This window comes from Schistocerca serialis, chromosome 12, assembly GCF_023864345.2.
Source record: "Schistocerca serialis cubense isolate TAMUIC-IGC-003099 chromosome 12, iqSchSeri2.2, whole genome shotgun sequence".
In the NCBI taxonomy this organism is placed as follows: Eukaryota; Metazoa; Arthropoda; class Insecta; order Orthoptera; family Acrididae; genus Schistocerca; species Schistocerca serialis.
Genome location: NC_064649.1, coordinates 13,042,467 through 13,068,925, shown reverse-complemented (window position 1 = coordinate 13,068,925; position 26,459 = coordinate 13,042,467). Strand labels below are relative to the sequence as shown.

At 42.5% G+C, this 26,459-nt stretch overlaps 1 protein-coding gene and 1 non-coding gene across 2 annotated transcripts in view; both read left to right on the top strand.

The window, feature by feature from the left end:
* Positions 1-24,194, top strand: part of LOC126428126 (uncharacterized protein TP_0369-like) — a 235,149-nt gene extending 210,955 nt beyond the window's left edge. Inside the window, exons 11-12 of the mRNA XM_050090030.1 lie at positions 17,379-17,564; positions 23,626-24,194. Of these exons, the coding sequence (XP_049945987.1) occupies positions 17,379-17,564; positions 23,626-23,855 (416 nt within the window). The 3' untranslated portion in view covers positions 23,856-24,194. The remainder of the gene's footprint in view (positions 1-17,378; positions 17,565-23,625) is intronic.
* Trnaw-cca (transfer RNA tryptophan (anticodon CCA)) lies at positions 938-1,009 on the top strand. Its single transcript has one exon. It is a non-coding gene; the product is annotated as a tRNA-Trp (tRNA).
* Positions 24,195-26,459: the final 2,265 nt, after the last annotated feature.

Below are 26,459 nucleotides of genomic sequence, written 5' to 3'. Positions count from 1 at the left end.
TTAACTATAACAATGTGAAAAATAAGACGGTGCAATTGCACAGCGTATCTCCTCCAATTAAGAGTGTGTCGTCGTGAGTATTAAGTATGCGTTAACTATGAGATTACGAACTTGACACCCTTAGTATCATTACAGCATTCGTGGCTATTTGGACAAACACGCAATGAACTACAACAACTACACAATTATGCGGACAAAGTTTAGCTAAAAAAACAATAATTAATGTGCACTGCACAATGTAAATATCAAACAATAAAATATCACAGTGTCATGCATAAGGCGGAATTTTCAGAGCCGTATAATGGGTTACTTCTGCAGATAAATACGAATCATGGAGTCCAACAATGACGAATACTGTCTGCCGCGATGTTTAAAAAATATTTTGAACGTATTACACATAATCGATACGGTACTTAATTTAAATCATAAGAGATGAAAATTTTCGGATCCAGTGAAATATAACGGGATTTTACGTTTATTTTTAGCAGTGTGGTACAAAAGATACCGTACTGACATCCCAGATCTGAACAGACGTCAAGTAAGTGGTCACAAGCTCAGACGTTAGGGTCACAGACGGCTAACGAAAGGTAAGACCTTCCATATCATTTCTTTGTGAAGATTTCGCTCGCTTTCATGTCGGTCATCGTGGCTATATCTCCTGGAACTCATTCAGAAAAAGTGAATTTATCGCTTAATTTGTTGCCTCAGTGCTGTATCTGCAACGAAACTGTATGGCACTTCTTTTCTCTCTGGTGTCAACTCGAAATAAAAGAATACTTTATTCATTTCTGGAACTTGAAGTGACAGTAGTAGTGATGCAAATGAAATACATTATCTAAATAACATGTAGAAGAACTAAAACCCTTCAATACAGAGTATGATAATTACTTAGAATATATGTGAACATATTGTGATACAATGCGCCGTAAGATAACTTGACTCCGTGGCGCAACGGTAGCGCGTCTGACTCCAGATCAGAAGGTTGCGTGTTCAAATCACGTCGGGGTCAATTCATTTTTATTTTTTCAAGTGTATTGCAGGATATGGAATCAGACGGGAACTTTGTAGGTAATAGCCAAAGAAACGAAGAGTAAGATGTACCGTCACTTCGACACTGGCGTTGGCCGTGGCACCGAACATGTTTGTTTCAAAGGAAGCATTCCAAACGTTCACCTTCAACGATTTCGGGATATATCAGGAAATTTAAATCAGAATGGTCGGAAAATAATTTGAATTCTGTTCCTCAAGAACGCTAATCTACTTCTGTGATCATGACTTTTATCAAACTGAAATTTAGGTATGGTGGACGAAACATACACCGTATTATAGTTAATATCTAATTAATCCAATGTAGCCGTATTGCTAGATTTCTCTTTGTAAGAATTAGGGTAGGCGATTAAGTAGCGAAATGGATATACAACATAGCGGATAGTAGTAAAACCAGGAACCAGGTACCTCTCTAGGTACAAGTTATTTGAATATTCGGATAAATCTGCATAACTATCTCAGTCATCTTTAGTACTTGAACAGTCAGTTTCAAAAAGTGTGATAGTAGCCTTTACTTAACATCATGATGTGAAATTGAAACTTGTCAGTCATTTATAATAGCATTCACTTACTCTGTTTCGTAGAAAACAAACGGTCAATGATTTGTAAGTATTCGATTTCAGTTCGCATTCCGATATTCAGCACACCTATTCTGAGGTGTTCATCGCCTTACTTCGCGATTTCAATCATTATCTTAATTTCATAAATATAGGAAGGGAACGTTATGTGGTACACCCTTAGTGTTATTTCTTAATGACAGATCTTTTTTAAGATACTTCACGTATTATGCTTGTCAAAATGGCAGAACTGCCTTGCAGTGCCATCTACCGACGGTAGCCACTACCAGTGCGTCAGTGCCATCTGGTAATGAAACGCTTAATCCTAGCTGTTGCTGACCGTGAAGATACTGCGCGAAATCCATGATTTAACGTTCGTGCTGTTATTATTGTATTTCGGGCTCACTATGGGTAGTTTTGCGCATTGCATTCATCACAAGCAACTTGCAATGTGGACACGTTGGGGAAAATACTCAAATTAAGACTATTCTAACCAATGAGCTACGACGCAAGAACTGTCAGACAAGAAACGATATTAATGAAAAGTCTGTATGTGGGCTCTCTAAGAGTTAAAGCGTTGCATTGGGGCCTGCCAGCATCCTCTAACAATAGGCCAACGCAGGCCGTTTATTAAAATGGAGTAAACTACTACGCGGAAATTGATATATGGCAAATAATTAGGGCCCTGGGGCACATGTAATAGGTCTGTTTACTATGAGTTTCGAATTTATGATTTTTTTTGGGGGGGGGCGGGGGGGGGGGAGTACAAGAGATACGTAATACACTGTGCTGTATGAGTGATTTTGGAGTCTAGCCGCCACATGCAGTAGGGATGGCTGTTATCGCTGAAACAACAGGTTTTCGATTATATTACTCCTTTCAACGCCAGTTTAATAGGACTGTCAAAACAGCTCAAAGTAGCTGGTTTATGAAATAACCGATTTTCAGTTTTTTATTCATATGATCTCCTGTAATAGGCGTAGAAATCGAACAAAGATTTAAAAATTTTTTCTTCCTCAGTTTAAAGACACGTAGAATCAAAGTAAAAAATTTAGTACGCAAATAAAAAACGTAGTCCGTTTACCGGTGGCCACTTTTCTCGAAAAGTGATAAGTGGTTGACTATTACAAAAATAGTCAGTATTCTCCTACTGATTCTAAGTTTTTGAAACTCTCCTCCAAAATCGTGTTATAATCGGCCTTTATTTGGACGTGACGAGTAGTCATTGCTAAAGGACGAAAACTAAGATTGAAGAACTATATTTTTCGTGTTACTTTGTTCGTTTTCAAGGACTACAAGCAGATAAGGGTATGTTATGTAGACCCAGGCAGCAGATTTTCATCGTAATTATGAATCAACTGTTACGTCTCAAGTTTTCTCTTCAGATTATGTCACAAGTTTGTTGTGGGTCTTGCACATCGTATGTACACGCGTACCATCTAGTAGACCAAGCCACATGGTAACAGATACATTATTGTCTCAGCAATGCAGTATCGATTCTTGTCATTTGTTAATAACCCGTTTCTGTTAGCATTGTCATTAAAATAGCACTGATCGCTTTGCCCAGTTTCTATAATAACGCGGTGTTTCAAAGCAATGAAAATTTCACGAATAAAAATTACGTGTTCTCTAACTAAGGTTTATTTAAAAACGAAATATTTTAGCAGTGCTGCTATGGCTAACAGTTATTTCGGTTTATTTACCCCGTTATTAGTAGAAATACAAAAACACGTGTTGTAACAGAGACCAAATAAATACCGAAAAATATCGGCTATTCAGAACTAAAATACTGGTATCGGTTTTAACTGGTAGGTTTTTCCCACCCTAACTTGCAGCTACACAGATGTTCAGCAGCAGTACTAATATTATCTGAACTGAATATCAGCAGAGCCAATTATACTGACACAACTTGTGATGAATATCTGTTATTTGAAACGATAGCTTAACCAGTGATCGAATGCAAAGTTAACCGAACAGACAGCACATCACAAGTTTTTTTGAAGTTACTCAAAAACGCGAGGGAGCACTAAGGGCGGCAGTTAACTTCGGCACAAAGTGAGATGAAATTGCAATACTACAACTTCGGAAAACAGTACAAAATCGTGAGATACGTTTCTCGGGCGAGAACGAATGCATTTTACTGACAAGAACAGATGCAAAAAATCGAGATCACACCAAGACATCGAGAATTCGGAAATCGTCTGAATATAATTGGATATATGACAGTTTTTAAGCAGTTATTCTCTTACATGAAACAGAAATAACTAATTTTCTATTTTTGATTCAATTAAAAAGGAAATAGCTTCAAGAAAATTATCTTGGAATATAGGAGGTGGCTCTGCACGATAATAGATTTTAATAAGCGAGCGATGTTATTTCAAACGACTACTTACAAATGTACACTTAACATGCTGTCCTACAACTACTCAGAGACGCAAGTGAGATGGAACCGGTGTGCGAAATCCTGACGTAACATGGCCAACTTAGTAAGACAGGCCAAAATCGTGAAATTCATTGCACAGGCGTGTACGAACGTGTTCTTTTGACAAGAAATGATGGAAAGAAATCAAGATAGCACAAATACGAAGACTGATTACGTTTGAAGAATTCGGAAATCGTGAAAACATAATTCGATATATCACGACAGTTATTTTAATATAGAACAGAAATATATATTCTCTATCTTTCTAGTTTCATAGCATGAAAACTGAAACAACACCAAGACAGTTACCTCGGAAACTAGGTTGTCCTGTATTTTAGATCGGACGACTGAGTACTTCCTTTCAGATGAATATCCAGGAATGTGCAATTTTGTCAAACTGCTTCGATCAACACTTTCAGCTTGTTCTGAATTTCATAACGATTTTTCAAAACCTGACCTTTGTACCAGGTGGTAGCTCAAAGAGCACGTATTTAGAACTGGCATCCATGAGAATTCCGTTAAGCATGCCTTGTCCACAATCACAAGCTTGTTTGTTGTTGGCTACGATGCTAGCTCTGTTGTTACACTGGAATATCTGCGATTTCAGTGTAATGAACCAAAGACAATGTGTGTCGGATACAGACAGTAGGAATATCTGTCGAGTAAGCATTCAGGAGCGCAAAACAGAATTTTTCGCCATCATACCTTATACATTGTCTCCATTGTGACGCGACATTGCGCGGCGCAAGGGTTCTCCGTACACGTTCTTCAGGTTTTCAGTGTCATTACATCGTTCTTACAGGCAGATCGTGTTCGTAAATACCGTGATTTAGTGCACGGGTTTCATAAATGGCCCAACAATTCGTAATTGATATCTATTAAGATACATACGCAAGGGAATTTCGCTTGCTTGCGACAAGTGTAACAGCTCAAATGGCACTACTGTATTTTTTATAAAAGAAGGGATACCCACCACCATTTTTAGATCTACCATCTCCTCATTTCGTCGCATCCAGTTAAAGCACTGATTTATGATTGTAACGCATGTGATATTCATTTTGGGTTCAATATATCCTTTCCACACCTGCAATAAAGGAATTAACCGAAAAATTTTCTTTTCATATTTTCCAGCAAAGTATTAAAAAAGCATGACAAAAATGCAAATGAAATATTTTTTGATGATTTATTAAGGCATAAATGGAGATCCACAAATGTGGGCCTCAAATCTCACTTATCATGAAAATGTACTAGTCTTTGCTTTGTATTCTCTTTCCGATTTCTACAATAAAACATTTTATTCTGCAATATATAAGTATATTTTATTTGAAGCAGTAAACTTTATATGCTAATGCACACAGAAAATACGATTCGTGCAGTTAATATTTTTGAAATACCTCCTCTCCAATTCATGTTTTTGTTGGTGGTCTAAAACAGCTTCATAACTGCGAGGAAATTATAATCATACAATTACTTGTGGCAAGTAATAATTTGGAACTGCCAGGTTTCCTACACTGTGAGGCATTCAAGCAAATTTTAGCAGCAGGCCAACATTTTAAAACTTAACTTCTGAAATTAGTTGCAACACAGAACTTCTTCGGTTTTTATTCGCATTTCCTGCACCATCATCATCTTCACAGTCAGAGGAACTTACTGTTCAAGGACGTCCCCTTCTTCTAGCTACCGGCACGACATCTTAACGTTCTTATTGTGTACCGCTTAGTTTCTTCAAGCTCAGCAGCACTATCTTCAGCGGAAGACGTGAATTCGACATCTTCCATAAAAGATAATCCCACAGTGCTTTCATTAAAAAGAGCTTCTAATTGCTCATCGGTTAATATTTCATCCAGTTTTGTAGAGTGTAGAAATAACAGTTGTTTCCGTATTCCATTATCAAAAAGTAAATTGAAATTTGAAAATATGCATTATGACTTGACATCCACGTACGAGGACCTGCAAGAAATGAGTTGTTTGATAGTAACGAACAAAATTCATACAAATATGAACTAGTTCTCAACATCGAGACTACTTAGCCAACCGTAGGGAAAAAAAACACCGAGTCTCAGTCAGATATTTAGGCACAATAGTTATTTACATAGTTTTTTTATTTGTAGAATTAATTATTTTCTCCACACGACAAGCTGTAAGCTAATACACGAATACACCTTGAGAGGTGGTGCGGCCTGCTTTTAAAAATAAGTCCACATTCGCGGACCATCGGTCTATAAGCGGAAAAATACGCCTATTTACGGAGAAAAAAGGTCATGAACTTAGGTCCACATGGGAACGAAGGGGATATTGTGCAGACTGAAATTTTTTGTGAAAGCTGAATTATTTAGTGCATACTATGTGGAATAGGTTCCTTTTACGAATTCTCCATGGAATGTTAGTGTCATATTGTTGATTATTACCTGGTTCTGTTCGTTTCAGTTATTTCATAATGATACTTGAATAATTGTGTAGTAAACCCATAATCCGCTTTTGGATTCTGACGGCGTCTCTTATTTTGTTGTGAAGATTCAGTAAGTCTCTTTTCATGGCTAAAACAAAGACAAATATTTTATCTGTGTACCTAGATAACTGGAAATTTCCTATAAGGGTTTATTGAAAAATGAAAACTGAGCAGTTTATACCAAGATTACATTTACACAGTTATCACACTGTTCAAAATAGTGCTCAAACGTATTTTACTGGGACCGTAATTTTAGCTGCCACAAATGGTTGCACTCCTGTACTTATTACTGCAAACTCGTACTAATGTGTATTTTGGCTATTTTGTGTTTCGAATTTGAAATTTATCCTACAAAAACCGATTGCTTTAAGAGTCTAAAGTTACACGATCATTGTCAGAAGTAGCGATTTTCTGTGGCGAATGTTCGAGAGTGGTCACAACGGTCACAAAAGCGACTGATGTTGCAGTTAGTTCTTCATACCATCTTAGCTGCGGAATAGACATAAACAATTGCAGAGGACACCTTTGTTTGCATGGCCATCTTCCGCAGAAGCTGTTCAAATCAGTTACTATTGGTTATCCGTCTTGAGCTTAATACTGTTTAATTAAAGAGAATTGCACCAGAAGCCTTTCGCTTTTATTTATAAAGCGCCTTCCATGGTTATGCTGCAAATTCGATACATACGTTTGAACATTTTTGGTTGCCTTAGGTTAAAAGCAGCGTTTTGTTTATGAAGTCGGTGTGCAAATTACTTGCGGTGTTTGTTTTCATATTCTGCCTCTTCCCTCCTTGCTAGCAGCGGTTGACGTCGGAAGACTTAGATTCACATATGGACTCGGCAGTTTTTACCGTTCTACAGAACTTCTTGCGCTGCGTTATTTACATTTCACTTTCGTAAACTGTTTCTCGTTTCTCACTCTGCACAGCAACAGTGTTTATGTCTGTTCGTTTGTTTTCGTTCACGTTGTGAGTGTTGCTAACCTGTGAAACTACTTTGTGTGTGTGCGTGTGTGTGTGTGTGTGTGTGTGTGTGTGTGTGAGAGAGAGAGAGAGAGAGAGAGAGAGAGAGAGAGAATGTAAAAGAACACCGTAAGTAATTTGCAAGCCAACTTTAATAACAAAACGCTGTTTTTAACCTAAAACAACCAAATATGTGCAAATGCATGTATGCTATTTGCAGAATAACCACGGAAGATGCTTTATAAATAAAATCCAAACGCATCTGGTGTAATTATCCTTGAAGTAGGCTTAAGATGGATAACCAATAGTAACTGATTCCGAGGAGCGTACGGCCTGTCCACACATATTCCTACAGAGATCGTATTCAAATACAGAGATATGTAGACAGGCAGAAGACGGCGCAGCGGTCGGCAGTGCCTATATAAAACAATAAGTGCCTGGCGCAGTTGTTAGATCGGTTGCTGCTGTTAACAATGGCAGAAGATTTAAGTGAGTTTGAACGTCGTGTTATAATCGGCGCACGAGCGATGGGACACAGCACCTCCGACGTAGCGATAAAATGGGGATTTTCCCGTGCGACCATTTCACGAGTGTACCGTGAATATCAGGAATGCGGTAAAACATCAAATCTCCGACGCCACTGCGGCCGGAAAAAAGATCTTGCAAAAAACGGGACCATCGACGACTGAAGTGAGTCGTTCAACGTGACAGAAGTGCAACCCTTCCACAAATTGCTACAGATTTCAAAGCTGGGCCGTCAACAAGTGTCAGGGTGCGAACCATTCAATGAAACTTCATCGGTAAGGGGTTTCGGAGCCGAAGGCCCACTCGTGTACCCTTGATGACTGCACGACACAAAGCTTTACGCTTCGCCTGGCCCCGTCAACACTGACATTGGGCTGTTGGTGACTGGAAACATGTTGCCCGGTCGGAGTCTCCTTTCGGATTGTATCGAGCGAATGTACGAGTATGGAGACAACCTCATGAATCCATGGACCCTGCATGTCGGCAGGGGACTATTCAAGCTGCTGGAGGCTCTATAATGGTGTGGGGCGTGTGCAGTTGGAGTGATATGGGACCCCTGGTCCGTCTAGATACGACTCTGACGGGTGACATGTACGCAAGCATTCTGTCTGATCACCTGCAGCCATTCGTGTCCATTGTGCATTCCGACGGACCTGGGCAATTCCAGCAGGAGAACACGAGACCCCACAGGCCCAGAATTGGTACAGAGTGGCTGCAGGAACACCCTTCTGAGTTTAAACACTTCCGCTGGCCGCTAAACTCTCCAGACATGAACATTATTGGGCATATCTGGGATGCCTTGCAACCTGCTGTTCAGAAGGGATATCCACCTCTTCGTACTCTTACGGATTTATGGACAGCCCTGCTGGATTCAAGGCACTACTTCAGACATTAGTCCAGTCCATTCCACGTCGTGTTGCGGCACTTCTCCGTACTACACGATATTAGGCAGGTGTACTTCTCTGGCTCTTCAGTGTATTTGAAACATTCATGTTTGACTCATTTCAAATGCATATTTTTCACACTGTTGGCACTACACATGATGACACGTAACGTTCTTCAGACATTGCTAAACTGAAATCCTTCCGTCGGATTGCTACAGGGTGTAGCGTGATTCAGCAATCCAGAGCACTCGTTTCCAGCCATTTGCTGTCCATTGGCATCCCTCTTTACACCGCCTCCAGCGTCTCTCAGCATTCATTCCAGAAATGTGTGGCTCATGAGGAACTGCTCCAACATTGTACCCCATTGTTTCCAACTCCCTATGCACAGTCATTGTATCAGCTGGATTAGTGATAGCATCCAAGTAATTTATTTCAGGCAATTTTTTTCACCCACCCTCTGTAATGGTCGACAGTATCTGCACTTACATGAGGTCTCCCTGATCTTGTTGCAGCTGTGGTTCGCCCTTTACGTTGCCACTCCCCATAAATGTGCCTGCTGGGATTTGTTACTCAGGTGATGTTCAGTCAAGTCAATAAGCTCTCTTCAACGACGCAATCTGCAGTTACTGCTCCTCTACTGACAAGCCAATACTCGCCGCCCCTTTTTACGTAGGCGGATCCGTCTCCGGTATCAATTCTACATGACGTAGGAGTGTCTGGACACTTTTGATCAGACCTTAAAGTACAGGAGGTGTACTGGTATGTTACACTGAAGAGCCAAAGAAACTGGTTCTCCTGCCTAATACCGTGTAGGGCGCCCCCTAGCACGCAGAAGGGCCGCAACACGACATGGCATTAACTCACTAATGTCTGAAGTAGTGCTGGAGGGAACTGACACCATGAATCCTGCAGGGCTTTCCGTAATATCCGTAAGAATTCGAGGGACTTCTCTTCTGAACAGCACGTTGCAAGGCATCCCAGATATGCTCAATGATATTCATGTCTAGGGAGTTTGGTGGCCAGCGTAAGTGTTTAAACTTCTCCCAATAGTTTTCCTGGAGCCACTATGTAGCAATTGTGGACGTGTGAGGTTTCGCATTGTCCTGCTGCAACTACCCAAGTCCGTCGGAATGCACAATGGATATTAATGGATGCAGGTGATCAGACAGGATGGTTACTTACGTGTCAGCTGTCAGAGTCGTATCAAGACGTATCGCAGATCCCATATCACTCCAACTGCACACGCCACACACCATTACAAATACAAGTGGCTCTAAGCACTATGGGACTTAACATCTGAGGTCATCAGTCCCCTAGACTTAGAACTGCTTTAACCTAACTAACATAAGGACATCACAAACATCCATGTCCGAGGCAGGATTCGAACCTGCGACCGTAGCAGCAGCGCGGTTCCCGACTGAAGCGCCTAGAACTGCCAGGCCACAGCGGCCGGCACCCCATTACTGCTCGAATAGTCCCCTGCTAACGAGCAGGGTCCATAGATTCATGAGGTTTTCTCCATACTCTTACACGTCCACAATTTGAAGCGAGACTCGTTCGACCAGGCAACAAGTTTCGATTCATCAAACGTCCGGCGTCACTGTTGACAGGCCCAGGCGAGGCGTAAAGCTTTATGTCGTGCAGTCATCGAGAGTACACGAGGGGGCCTTCGGCTCCGAAAGTCCATATCGATGATGTTTCGTTTAATGGTGCGCACACTGACACTTGTTGATGGCTCAGGATTGAAATCTGCAGCATATGAAACTTCCTGGCAGATTAAAACTGTATGCCGGACCGAGACTTGCCGTTCACAGGCAAGTGCTCTTTCATCTGAGCTATCCAAGCACGACTCACGACCCGTCTTCACAGCTCCAATTCCGCCAGTACGTCGTCTCCTTCCTTCCAAACTTCACAGAAGCTCTCCTGCGAATCTGGAAATCTACAGCTATTTGCGGAAGGGTTGCATTTCTGTCACTCTGAGCGAATTTCTTCAGTCGTCCCGTTCTTGCACGATCCTTTTCTGGTCGCAGCGATGTCGGAGATTTGATGTTTTATCGGATTCCTGATATTCACAGTATACTCGTGAAATGGTCGTACGGGAAAATCCCCACTTCACCGGTACCTCGGAGATGCTGTGTCCCATCGCTCGGGCGCCGATTATAAGACCATGTTCAAACTGACTTAAATCTTGATAACCTGCCATTGTAGCAGCAGTAACCGCCGTATTCTGCCTGTCTACATATCTCTGTATCTGGAAACGCACTCTTAAACTGGTTCCTTTATCGCTTCAGTGTATTATTGAAATTGCGTAACCGACAGTAGTCTGAAACACAACTGTTCAAATGGGAATGGCATGTGAACGTGTATTCTGTCTCGTCGCTTTATCTGCGCTTTGCCCTGTACTGAACTGTGACTGCGAGAGTGTAAATTTAGCTGTGAGAATGTAAACTGTCAATAACTTTAAACTAAACTAACAACCCATGCATTTACGTAACACAAAAGCTGAATCTGATGCAATACGATTGATTTCAAATTGGCCCTGGTAATAAAACAAAACTTCATCAATTTGAAAATAATGGTCCCTGTGCTTAATGAATTCAATCCGTGAAATAATAAGATTTCTTACCTTTACCTGCGCAATGGTAACGCACTTCGCACTGCTCTCTGTTAGTACTTTGAATTGTATAGTTATCAAACAGCTATGGTGTAAGGCTGTTGCTTAGCATACATTTTAATTAAATCGAATATGACTGAGACGATAACTTCTAGAGAAAAATAGTTAATCAAAAATGATATGGATCAGGGAACTGGTATTTACTTCGGGTAGATAACAATATGGCACTAACTTTAAGACTTGTATTTTGACTCTTTGAAAATTGATCATGCTCACAGTTAACACACTGAATTAACTGATTATACAGTAACAATTAGCTTTACAAAATCATTGGATGTGCATGCTTTACATTGTGTCAATCGTCACTTATGAATACACGCATTGCATCAGTAACAAAACAACTTTCTTTACGTTAATTATTTCAGACTTCTGTTAAGATTCTTTTTCAGTTAGCAATCATCATTGTATATTGCAAATTAAAAAAAAAAATCATAAGTATATATCCAGCACACGTCAGCTACAACACTTTACACTTGGGAGTCCTCCATACATCTGAAGTTACTCTAACGCATTACTCGTAACACGATTGTTTTTGAGCAACGACGCTACTACACAGTCGATGCTACATTTGATCATCTCTGGTTCAATGTAATATTTTCTTACAAAACTTGAATTTATTTACCCTATGTACATACCTTTCGAGTGTAGTATGTAGGAAGCGGTGCTACGGTGTGGGGGTGGTTAGGGTGTGGCCCCACTCATCGCGCCTAAGAAAACGCCGAATGGGGAAGAATATGAATCCTTTTTACAGCACTTTGTACTGGATATGGTAGAGGAACAGTTCGGGGACGATGATTGTATCAGCATGACAACGCACCCTGCCACAAAGCAGCAACTCTGAGGCATTGGTTCCTGAAATGGAAGAAGCTGACCGAAACCCAATGGAACACCTTTGAGATACGCAGGATAGTTGACTTTGCTCCACACCCCAGCGACTAAAATGGCTATACTCCGTTCATCATAAGAATAAACCTGATGTAAACAAACACAAACGCAATGATTGGTCAGAAGCCGTAGCACACGTACACTGGTGTCGTTACGCTCTTGAAAGTAGGTTCTGCTTACGTATGCTGTATACAGGATGTACATGAAGTCCGCGAAAACTTTCAATTATTTATTGCACAAGAACCAAACATTGTACAGATATCATACATATGTCATTTTGAAGACAAGCCCTGAAGGTTTCTTTCCATTTATTCCACCACAGCGTAGTTTGGTAATTTGCCGATAGTCACCGCTAGTCGCAAACATGGAGAGTTTAGGTGCGGAGCGAGTTTTCTGTGTGTCGGAGTTCGACAAAAACAAGTGTGCTACAGCTGTTCAACGGATGTTTAGAACCAAGTACGGTAAGAAGCCACAAACAAGGGAGGCCATTTACCACTGGCACATCAAATTCATTACGATGGGTTGCTTGTGCCCGGCAAAGAGAAGCGGACATCCCAGTTTGAGTGAAGCGAATGTGGAACGTGTACGAGAGACATTCATAATGCGTCCAAAGAAATCGGTGCGCCGTGCATCCCGTGAACTCGAAATGGCTCCAACGACAGTGTGGAAAATCCTGCGACAGAAGCTGTCTGTAACACCATTCAAATTGAAGCTAGTGCAGAAGCTCAATGACGACAAAGACAAGCGTTTCGAGTTTCGTTCGCTGTTGCAACAATTGAATGAGGATATGGATAGCATTGTTGATCGCTTAATTTTTAGCCATTTCTCACATTAATGGGAAAGTAAGCAGGCATAATTGTCGAATCTGGGGTACAAAGCATCCACACGAATGCACTGAATTTGAGCGTGATTCCCCAAAGGTTAATGTTTTTTGTACCTTGTCACGTCGAAAACTGTGCGAGCCATTCTTCTTTGCCGAGAGCTCTGTCAATGGCTATTCCTACTTGGACATGGCTGATGCCTCAAATGCAGTCGGACTCTCCGTTCATCTTTCAGCAGGATGAAGCTCCACCCCATTTTTATCGTGAAGTTCGTGGGTACCTGAACACGGAGCTGCCGCATCGACAGGTCGGCCGTGCTACAGAAGGGGCAGCTGTCTCATGAAATGGCCTCCGCGATCACCAGATCTCACTTCGTGTGACTTTTTTTCTGTGGGGATACATTAAAGATCTGGTGTGTGTACCGCCTCTACCACGTGATGTAGCAGAGCTCCGGTAGAGAACACGGGAAGCGACTGCCACAGTCTACGATGCCATGCTGGGACGGGTATGGCAAGAATTCGATTACCGTATTCACGTCTGCCGGGTGACTCATGGTTCGCATATCGAATGTTTGTAAGAAACACTTTCAGAGTTTCTCTTCAAAATGTAATATGTATAACATCTGTACAATATTTAGTTCTTATGCAATAAATAATTGAAAATGTTCCCGGACTTTATGCACACCCTGTATAACTACTACGTTACATTAAATGAAACTTTAAAGATATTCAAATGTATTAATCCCCATCAACGTATTTCTTTATCACGCTTTGGCTATGTAGTTTTTATTTCAAAAATCGTGTATAGTCACCGCCTCTGCACTGTTGGTCCCTGATTGTCGCGCTGTTAATATGCAGTATGAAAATGGCTGAGGAAACTTACTGTTCCATTGTGAAACACGCGTGTGGAACACGGTTAAAAAGTGTCGATAAATAGGCTGTCCTTAATGCTTTTCATAAATTTACAGAGTTCTCCAAGGGGACTGTAGTAGTAGTAGTAGCTTTATTCATCCGTAGATCTGTTTTTGCAAGGATATAGGACATGTCAAAGTATTTACAAATTTAGTTCAATTTAAAATAAGCTAATTCGTACACACACACACACACACACACACACACACACACACACACACACACACACACACAGACACACACACACACACACTGGTGATCTCTGGGCCATTTTCTGTACTGCAACTTCCCATTTGCTATCCTGAAAAACTGAGCCAACACCCCTCCATAATGAGTGAGATGTTGAGCTCAGAAAGAGGAAGAGGTGTTAGTATCGTGCTATGCATAGCTTGGGGGTAAGTATTTCTAGAAAGGAAAGAAGAAAGAAAAAAACGTAAAGTGAAGGTGTTATGTGGAATGTTGGATATTTTATAACCATTATTATTATTATTATTATTTATTTGTATAACACTTTTTTTATCAAACTCCTACTCTGTTTTAGCTAAGTAATCCTTCAATGTATAAAATGTATTACATGACAGGTACATTTTACCCGCCTTTTGAAATAAGTGTACTTTTGCAATTTCTTTAATCTCTTTCGGTAATTTATTGTACAGTTTTATTCCTTGGTAGAAGATGCTGTTTTGAGTTTTATGTTCATTTTTTCTTGGTAAATGTAAGTTGAGTCTATCTCTTGTTGTATGGTCATGGACAGGGCTGTTTGTGCAGTAATTACCAATGTTATTTTTGATGTGTACAACTGACTGGTAAATGTATTCACATGGAGCAGTTAAAACCCCAGTGTTTTGAACAGGATTTTGCAATGAGCTCGACTAGTATTTTTGATTATTATACTTATGGCTCTTTTCTGGAGTTTGAAAATTGTGTTCATATTTTGTGCATTTGTTCTCCAAGAAAGAATGCCATGGCTAAGGACTGAGTGTACACATGAATAATATGTAACTAAAAGACACTGAATGTTACACACTGATGATAGGATTCTAAGGGCATAACATGCTGATGACATTCTGTTTGCAAGTACCTTTGTGTGTTCACACCACTTCAACTGAGAATAAGTATTCATTCCTAGAAATTTTACATTTGTTACACAGTCTGTAGAGGTGCCATCTACATTTAACTTAACATTGTCATCTTTCCTCTTCAAACTGAAATTCATGGCATTAGTTTTCCTTATGTTCAGTGTCACTTTATTGCTTATTGGCCAATCATATACTTCCTTAAGAGTTTCATTTTCTTTCTCTGCAAGGAGTTCTCTTGTTTTCTCAGTGACTATAATATTGCTGCCATCATCGAAGAGTAACGCTACTAGGGAAGTCGTCATTGATGTATGTCAGGAATAGTATTGGTCCTAATATGCTACCTTGCGGGCCCCTATATTAATGTATTTTGGTTTTGATAAGTGTTTTACTAAATGCTTAGATGTATTTGAAGTATGCTGCTCTTTGTACCCTGTCACGCATGATCGAAACCAGTCATTAGCTACCCCTCTTATTCCTAATGCTTCTACTTTATTTAATAGAATCTTGTGGTCGACTGTATCAAACGCCTTAGAAAGGTCCAGAAATATGCCTGTGACACACTCTTCTTTATCAAGAGTATCAAGTACAAGTTTTGTTAATTCTACTATGGCTGACTCCGTATTTTTGCACCTTCGGAAACCAAACTGCGATTCGCTTAAAAGATTGTATTTATTCAGGTAATTCATTAATGTGTCTTTCGTAATTGCTTCTATTATTTTTGAGAATGGTGACAGCAGGGCCGGTAATTTTCTACGTCTTCTGCATTACCGTTCTTAAGCAAAGGTACAACTCTTGCCTTTTTTAACTGCTCTAGAAATGTCCCTGACGTGAAGGATTCATTTATTATCTTTGTAAGCGGCCTTTTGTAATCCCTATGCATTGTTTCAGTTCACTCATTGGTACTTCATCTAAGCCTACTGACCTTTTGTGTTTTAGTTTTTGAACAGTTTTATTGACTTCATTCTCTGTGGTTGGAAGTAACATCATTGTATTTAGTGCAACATTATTTACAGGTGTTATATTTGTTTGGGGGAATTTTTGCTGTAACAAAAGTATCCGGATATCTATGAGTGGACCTTAATATCGGATGTGTCCACCCTTCGCCTTTATGAATGTATTGGATATAGTCAAATTTCATATTTACATTTTATGTATAGCGCCACCAGTAGTGTAGCAGATTGATTGTTCACTGCAAGTCATGGTTCACGGATTCAAGTCTCGTGGAAGTCATTTATTTTCCTCGTTCAATTTGGAATACCTGCATCTCGTAATTGTAAAATTCATCATTATTTTTAATTAATAACGCACGTCTTCTTCTTTCTAATTACATACTGCACGCGAAATTCCTGTTTTCATTTCAAAGATAAATTCTTAACTAGCGACATTTTCTGAATGACTGTTAATAAAGATTCCTTAAATTTAGAAAAAATAACAATTTCATTTTAAGGCAAAAATGCAAAACCAAATACTCTTTATTTGAACTATGTTCAGTGTTTTATAGCACGGATGTAGATGAGTGTCGTAGAAACACAGAAAACAATCATTTTCACAGCATCAAGCACTGCATACAAATGCTGCATTTTTACTTTTGCCGCTGTACCATTACAATGTGAACCCAACGGAACTGACCTGGAGCCAGGCTAAGCGATTTGTCCCGAGAAATAACAGGTCTGTTAGCATTTTGTGCTTTCCGTCTCGTCACCTAAGAAGCGTGCGTCAGTGCTGGGGTTTTCCTGAATATTATTTGATTCTTTTTAAAAATTAAGTGACATTCGAAGCTGTACTGTTTCTTTGCCCGTCTCTTTTTACTACTGAACTGCAACTGCTCACATCATTGTAGGCTAATTGGACCGCTGGTTGACCAGTGCTGTCCAAGTTTAATGTGCCGGCGTCATCGCACAGTCTACGTGCGTTTAACACAGCGTAAAGCGTATCCTTATGATAGTACATGACTGTACTGGTCACATTTTGGCTTCCGCGCCACTTGAAACGAAATCGAATGAGATTCAAGCAAACGCGGAAGAATACATGGCGTAATGTTTACACCAGGTTTATTCTTGTGATGAACAGAGTATTCCCTCTCTGGTTTTGGCGCTCAGGAAGAATGGGCTGGCATTCCTCTGCAGAAATCCAGAAACATGATAGTCCGTCGTATGTCCACAGTGGCGGCGCCGGTCTTCCTGAGCCCCGTCTTCGTGCAGCCTTCGGGAGCGGCGGGCGCGGAGGCGGCGGGGGTGGAAGCGCGCTCCGGGGGCGGCGGGGGCGGTATGGGCGGCCAGGGCCTCCTGCTGGCGGCGGTGCTCAGCCCCTCCCACGCCCTCTGCTCGCCCAGGACCTCCTCCTTCATCGGTAAGTCAAGCTGCCACACCCCACAGTCACCGAGAAGACACGCGTCAGAACCGTGCTACAGTGGTTTCAAAAACGTGATACTGAACTCAAGTCGATATCTTGGCCACCAAATTGTGAAACTAAAACTCCGTCCGAACAGGCCGTGAAGGCTCAACGGTACCGACCGGCCGCCGTGTGGTCCTCAGCCCACCAGCACCACTGGAGGCAGATATGGAGGGGCATGTGGTCAGCACATCGCTCTCTCGGCGGTATGTCGGTTTACGAGACCGAAACTGCTAGTTCTCAATCAAACAGCTCCTCAGTTTGCCAACAGTGCTAGTTAGAATGGATGGTCACCCATCCAAGTGGGCCACCAAATTCACGTAACCTAAATCCGATTGTACCCGCGTGGGATGCTATCGGGTGCCAACTCCGTGTCCAGAAAGCACCGGCCCGTAATTTTCGGGAACTGCTTGATCCTTGCCGTATACCTCCAGAGCCTTCAGAGGACTTGTGGAATCCACGCCACGCCTAATCACTGCTGTTTCAAAAGCGGAACAACACGCTATTAACATTCTATGTCACGGTGTTATTTGCCAACGAACCGTAAATTAACGTACAGTTTTAAGGAAAACACTCGTATATGCACGATGCTGCTGCCTGGCAATACACACAGTCTGACTGCATCGAGCTAGCCTGTGTTTAGCGGCTTTATGTTGGCAGGAACACTTCAAAATCGATTATCGTTGCTGAAGGTCGGAATTACGTAAATACACCGGAAAACAGCTGGAAGAGTAAATTATTTCTGGAACTTCTGTCACATCTAATTACATTTTAAAGTATGTAAAATTATGCTTAATGATATAACAGACTATTTCCATGTCTTTGTAACTGAACGATCAATAATAGCATAATATATTCACTTTGTTGCCATATGACAACAAACCTAAAATACTGAATAATCAAATTAAATGAAACTATATTCATCCTGTCACATAGTATTTTGTGTGTCAGACTCTACCCTGAAATATTTTATTCACTGAAATTGGTCTCCTAAAAAAAAAAAAAGAAAAAAAACGCGATTTACCGTTAAGCATTTGGTGATAATATTTTGCCCCTTCGACGTACGTTTCATGGACATTGTTCACAGTGCATTTTCCATATCTTCTCCATCATCTCACCCGAGGTATATGATGCTAGGATAATCAATCACAGATTCTTCCGAAACTTTGCGTTACGACGAACGACTCTATAAGAATGGCGCCATAACTAGCCTTCGAGAACACCTTAGAATAAATGATACTTTTGTAGAAAGTGATATTTGGCAATCGGCTAGAGACGTGGATTACGGAGCTCAAGGCTGTAGACTCATGTTATGCTAAGTTCTAACATTCCTTTTTTTTCTATCCGCGTTTGTAACAGATTCTGGGACTCTCTTATTAACGTAACAGAAATATATTCTGCAATGTTCGATGTACCGGGTGATCAAAAAGTCAGTATAAATTTGAAAACTGAATAAATCACGGAATAATGTAGATAGAGAGGTAGAAATTGACACACATGCTTGGAATGACATGGCGTTTTATTAGAACCAAAAAAATACAAAAGCTCAAAACATATCCGACAGATGGCGCTTCATCTGATCAGAATATCAATAATTAGGATAACAGAGTAAGACAAAGCAAAGATGATGTTCTTTATTGGTAATGCTCAATATGTCCACCATCATTCCTCAACAATAGCTGTAGTCGAGGAATAATGTTGTGAACAGCACTGTAAAGCATGTCCGGAGTTATGGTGAGGCATTGGCGTCGGATGTTGTCTTTCAGCATCCCTAGAGATGTCGGTCGATCACGATACACTTGCGACTTCAGGTAACCCCAAAGCCAATAATCGCACGGACTGAGGTCTGTGGACCTGGGAGGCCAAGCGTGACGAAAGTGGCGGCTGAGCACACGATCATCACCAAACGAGGCGCGCAAGAGATCTGTCGGACATTTAGTGAACTTTTTTTTTTTTTTTTGTTCTAATAAAACCCCATGTTATTCCAAGCATGTGTGTCAATTTTTACCTCTCTATTTACATTATTCCGTGGTTGATTAAGTTTTCAAATGTATACTGACTTTTTTATCACCCGGTTGTTTCCATATAAGAACGCTATATCTCAGGAGTATGTTCGATTTTGTGGCTTCAGTGTGATTAGAAAAACGAAAAATTAAATTGCTGTGAGTGAAACAAGCAGGAATGACATTTGTTTCCTTGCTTGTCACAAACGCACTGAGGTGACAAAACGTCACGGGATACCTCCTAATGTCGTGTCACATAGGCTTGTGGACTGCGCAGTGGAGCAAATGGACGTGGCAGGGACTCAACAAGTCGTTGCAAGTCTCGTGCAGAAATATTGGGCCATGCTGCCTCTACAGCCGTCCACAACTGCTAAGGTTTCCCGGTACAGAATCATGTGCACAAAATGGCCTCGAGACTGTCCCATAAATGAAATTCACGTCGGACGATATGGCTGGCCAAATGATCCACTCGAATTGTGTATAATGTTCTTCAAACCAATCACGAACAATTATGGCCCAGTGAAATGCATTCTCATCCATATAAAATCCGTCGTTGTTTGGGAACTTGAAATCCACGAGTGGCTGTAAACGGTTTCCAAGTAACCGACCATAAATATCTCCAGTCAATGTTCTGTTCAGTTGGACCAGAGGTCACAGTCCATTCCATGTAAACACAGCCCACACCTTTATGGAGCCACCACCAGGTTGCACAGTGCCTCGTTTACAACTTGGGTCCATGGCTTCGCTGGGTCTGCGTTTCACTCGAACCCTAACGTCAGCTCTTACGAACTGAAGTCCCGACTCGTGTGACCAGACCACGTTTTCCAGTCGTCTGTGGCCCAACCGTTATGGTTGTGGCCCGGGAGAGGAGCTGCAAGCGATGTCGTGCTGTTAGCAAAGGCACTCGCGTCGGTCGTCTGCTGCTAGAGACGATTAACTCCCAATTTCACCGTACTGCCCTAACAGATACGTTGTCCGCCGCTGGTAGCTGAGTGGTCAGCGCGACAGAATGTCAATCCTAAGGGCCCGGGTTCGATTCCCGGCTGGATCGGAAATTTTCTCCGCTCAGGGACAGGGTGTTGTGTTGTCCTAATGATCATCATTTCATCCCCATCGACGCGCAAGTCGCCGAAGTGGCGTCAGATCGAAAGACTTGCACCAGGCGAACGGTCTACCCGAGAGGAGGCCCTCGTCACACGACATTCACATTCAACAGATACGTTCGTCGTTCGTCCCACATTGACTTCTGCAGTTATTTCACGCAGTGTTGCTTGTGTGCAAGCACTGAGAACTCTGCGTAAACGACGCTGCTCTCAGTCGTTAAGTGAAGGCCATTGGCCATGTGCACTGTCCATGGTGAGAGGTAATGCCTGAAATTTCGTTTCTCGAGACACTCTTCATACTGTGGATCTCGAAATATTGAGTTCCCTAACGATACCCGAAAGGAAATGTCCCATGCGCTAAATCCTACTACCATTCCGCTTTCGAAGTCTGTCAGTTACCGTCTAGCGGCCATAATCACTTCGAAAACCTTTTCACGTGGATCAGCTGAGTACAAATGACAGCTTCTTCAACTCGCTACCCTTTTGTACGTCGTGTACGCGGTACTACCGCCATCTGTATACGTGCCAGGTCCTGATGCGATTCCAATTCGGTTTTACAGAGAGTACTCTACTGCATTGGCTCCTTGCTTAGCTTGCATTTATCGCGAATCTCTTGCACAACGTAAAGTCCCGAGCGACTGGAAAAAATCGCAGGTGACGCCTGTATATAAGAAGAGTAGAAGGACGGATCCTCAAAATTACAGACCAATATCCTTAACATCGGTTTGTTGCAGGATTCTCGAACATATTCTCAGTTCGAATATAATGAATTCCCTTGAATCAGAGAAGTTGTTGTCCATGCATCAGCACCACTTTAGAGAGCATCACTCCTGCGAAACGCAACTCGCCCTTTTCTCACATGATATCTTGCGAACCATCGATGAAGGGTATCAGACGGATGCCATATTCCTTGACTTCCGGAAAGCGTTTGACTCGGTGCCCCACTGCAGACTCCTAACTAAGGTACGAGCATATGGGATTGGTTGCCAAGTACGTGAGTGGCTCGAAGACTTCTTAAGTAATAGAACCCAGAACGTTGTCCTCGATGGTGAGTGTTCATCGGAGGTGAGGGTATCATCTGGAGTGTCCAAGGGAAGTGTGGTAGGTCAACTGTTGTTTTCTATCTACATAAATGATGAAACTTCCTGGCAGATTAAAACTGTGTGCCGGACCGAGACTCGAAGTCGGGACCTTTGCCTTTCGCAGGCAAGTGCTCTACCAACTGAGCTATCCAAGCATGACTCACGCCCCGTCCTCACAGATTTACTTCTGCCAGTACCTCGTCTCCTACCTTCCAAACTTAACAGAAGCTGTCCTGCGAAACTTGCAGAACTAGCACTCCTGAAAGAAAGGATATTGCGGAGACATGGCTTAGCCACAGCCTAGGGGATGTTTCCAGAATGAGATTTTCACTCTGCAGCGGAGTGTGCCCTGATATGAAACTTCCTGGCAGATTAAAACTGTGTGCCGGACCGAGACTCGAACTCGGGACCTTTGCCCTTCTCGGGCAAAATCTCATTCTGGAAACATCCCCTAGGCTGTGGCTAAGCCATGTCTCCGCAGTATCCTTTCTTTCAGGAGTGCTAGTTCTGCAACGTTCGCAGGAGAGATTCTGTAAAGTTTGGAAGGTAGGAGACGAGGTACTGGCAGAAGTAAAGCTGTGAGGACGGGGCGTGAGTCGTGCTTGCGTAGCTCAGTTGGTAGAGCACTTGCCCGCGAAAGGCAAAGGTCCCGAGTTCGAGTCTCGGTCCGGCACACAGTTTTAATCTGCCAGGAAGTTTCGTATCAGCGCACACTCCGCTGCAGAGTGAAAATGTCATTCTAGATACATAAATGATGTTTTGGACAGGGTGGATAGCAATGTGCGGCTATTTGCTGATGATGCTGTGGTGTACGGGAAGGTGTCGTCGTTGAGTGACTGTAGGAGGATACAAGATGACTTGGACACGATTTGTGATTGGTGTAAAGAATGGCAGCTAACTCTAAATATAGATAAATGTAAATTGATGCAGATGAATAGGAAAAAGAATCATGTAATGTTTGAATACTCCATTAGTAGTGTAGCGCTTGACACAGTCACGTCGATTAAATATTTGGGCGTAACATTGCAGAGCGATATGAAGTGGGACAAGCATGTAATGGCAGTTGTGGGGAAGGCGGATAGTCGTCTTCGGTTCATTGGTAGAATTTTGGGAAGATGGGTTCATCTGTAAAGGAGACCGCTTATAAAACACTAATACGACCTATTCTTGAGTACTACTCGAGCGTTTGGGATCCCTATAAGGTCGGATTGGGGGAGGACATAGAAGCAATTCAGAGGCGGGCTGCTAGATTTGTTACTGGTAGGTTTGATCATCACACAAGTGTTACGGAAATGCTTCAGGAACTCGGATGGGAGTCTCTAGAGGAAAGGAGGCGTCCTTTTCGTGAATTGCTACTGAGGAAATTTAGAGGACCAGCATTTGAGGCTGACTGCAGTACAATTTTACTGCCGTCAACTTACATTTCGCGGAAAGAGCACAAAGATAAGAGAGATTAGGGCTCGTACAGAGGCATATAGGCAGTCAATTTTCCCTCGTTCTGTTTGGGAGTGGAACAGGGAGGGAAGATGCTAGTTGTGGTACGAGGTACCCTCCGCCACGCACTGTATGGTGGATTGCGGAGTATGTACGTAGATGTAGATGTAGATGCATAACGGTATGACATGAGTTATGTCACCTCTGTGTATTTGGTTATTTGTTTCCGAATATGTCTATATTTCCGACAGTCCATACACATGAGGGAGAAGGTTGTGTCACTCGCAGCTTGCTGGTCGACTGCTATCGACTTCTGCGGTCGCATCAAGTCACACGTCATTCCGACGTCAGTGGGTGGCAAGCCACGAGCTAACCGCAGCGGTGCGTCGTGTTGCAGATCCGATGCAGGCGGCGACGTACGACGTGCCGCCGCCCCCGCAGTCGGCGGCCGGGACGCTGCGCCGCGACGCCGCCCTCAGCCTGGGCGTGGGCGGGCTGCAGCTGCACCACATGTGCACGACGCCGCCCCCGGCCCCGCTGCCGCTGCCGCCCCACCCCCAGGAGCTGCAGCACGTGTACGAGGAGCTGCCCGCGTGCTGGCAGAGGCCGCCCCCCTCCTGCCACTAGTCGGTCTCCAGCCTGTGGGATGAAGGACATGGCTGGCCCTGTTACAACTGGCCAATACCACGCGTGTTCCCGGTCCATTCGAGTGTAATGGATTACCTTCTGGAGTGCGCCATATCCTGGTACCAAACTGAACCACCACATGGTCCCAACTCAAGACCACTGTCATTTTCAGTCTACGTGATCAATAGTTTCAGAAGTGTCAATGTCTTAGCAACAACCTGGGCTGCTACAGGTAGCTGTGGCCCACCTGAACTACTACATGGCACTATCACTGAACGCTGTTGTCTTGTGTTGCTGTAACAACTAAATAAAAAGTGACAGTTGGCCTAATTGCAGTTACCACAGGGCTCTATGTGTGGACCATTTTTCTTTTCTCCTCTTATATTCATGTTCCCTTTAAAGATCGCTGCCGTCTAAAATGTCTTTTGATTACCAGAACCACCACAGGGCTCCAACTCCAGACCACTGCATTTCCAGTCTAGATTATCGAGATAGAGTACAATGCTTTACCGAGCGCCAAGAGTTCCTCGAACAGCTGGGAGTGCTGTGAGACCCACTGAAGCACCACAACCACCACAGGACACTATGTCTAGACCGCTGTTCTCTTCAGTCTGTATAACTGACCTAAAGGCCGATGGCGGGTAGGCTGGCTACAACTTGAGATACCATCAAGTCTCTGTATGTCCACTTTTTCAGTGATGGTTGTGGGACTCAGCTATTCGATACAGGATGACAGTTCAAGCACCGTTCAGTCATCTAGTTTTCAAACTTATTTTATTTGGCTACCAGTTTCGGCAATTTACTACGCTATCTTCAGGTCCCTGACCGACTTGTAGGAAGATTCCATCTCAGTTCTGATCAAAACGGGCCAGCAGATTTTGCTTGCTATGGCGATACCTTCAACTGTCATCTGCAACTGCCGACAGATGATGGTTGAAATGATCGCTATAGCAAGCATAAATCTACTAATAACAGTATTGCTGGCCCCTATTTTGATCAGAACCGGGATGGAATCTTCCCACATGTTTTTCAGGGGCCTGAAGATGGTGTAGTAAATCTCCGAAACTAGTAGCCAAATAAAATAACTTTGGGAACTAGATGGCTGAAAGGGGTTTAATTTGACATCCTGAGCTACCATCGGTCCCCAAGTCCTACCCATTTTTATTCTCAGCTCCTACGAACATAGTCGATTTATTGTTACCTTTTGAAATGCCAGGTATCCTAATGGCGGACTGAACTACCACAGAGTCTCAACTCAAGACCACTGTCATTTTCAGTCCACATGATCAATGGTTTCAGAAGTGGCAGGTGTCCTAGCGGCAACCTAGGCTGCTACAAGGGAGCTGTGGCCCATTTGGACTGCTATCTGGCATTATCTCTTAACTCCTGTTATCTTCTCTTAGCATGACAACTAAAGATAAAGCGGTAGGTAGACTAGCTGCAATCTAAATTACCATGGAGCTCTTTGTCTGGACCATTTTTCTTTTCATCTCGTATGAACGCAGTCTATTTAAGGGTCGTTGTCGTCTAAAATCTCTTTCGACAAGCAGAACTACCACAGGGCTCCAACTCCAGACCACTGCATTTCCAGCCTAGATAATGGAGCTGTGTGGCAGTGGTTTAAAAAGTGCCAAGTACCCTTTCTATAACCAGGAGTGCCATAGGACACACCAACGCAGCTGAACTACTACAGGATGCTATTTATAGACCGCTGCCATCTTCAATCGGTGTAACTAACCTGAAGTCAGATGTCAGGTATCCCCAAGATGCCATGGAGCTCTGTGATACATTTTTATTCTCAACTCTGATGAGCAAAATCGATTTAAGGATCATTACCTTCCGAAATTCTGGAGACAAACTGAAGTACCACAGGACTCCATCTCAAGGCCATTGCTATTTCAGTCTGCATAATCAAATCCATGACCAACGGCTTCGGAAATTCCGGTTGTCCTACTACTGTAGGGACCTGTACCACGCTTCAGCTGCTAGCAGAATCTGTCTCCAAAGCCTTCTTATCTTCTGTCTGCGTAACAACTAAAGATGTGGTCTCGCTACAACCTCAGTTACCACGAACACCATTTTATTTTCAACTCTATGACTGTAGTCAGTTTAAGTGCCTTTAACTACTGGAACTACTATTGGGCTCCAACTCAAGACCATGGCACTTTTCAATCCAGATAACAGAGAGGGATTCATTGTTTCATTAGTGTCAGATGTCTTGACAACAACCAGGATTGCTGAAGGGCAGTATGATGCAGCTACAGGGCATTATGTCTCGACCACTGCTGTGTTTAGTTTATTTACATGAAGTAAATATAACTTGTCAGATAATCTGGTTCCAGCCTCAGCTACTATGGGGCTCTATACACCAACCACTTACATTTTCAGTCTAAATGAGCATAATCAATTTAACACTCATTAATTTCTTAAAAACCAGGTACCATGGTAACGAACTGAACTATCACAGAACTCTGTTTCTGGGGGACTGTTATTACTTTAGAAAGCGTCATGTGTCGCTACTCCTGTAGGGCACAATGGCACACCTCCTCCGATACCACAGAGCACGTAAGCTAACAAAAGGCCTGGTAGCCTGGTTTAAAAGTT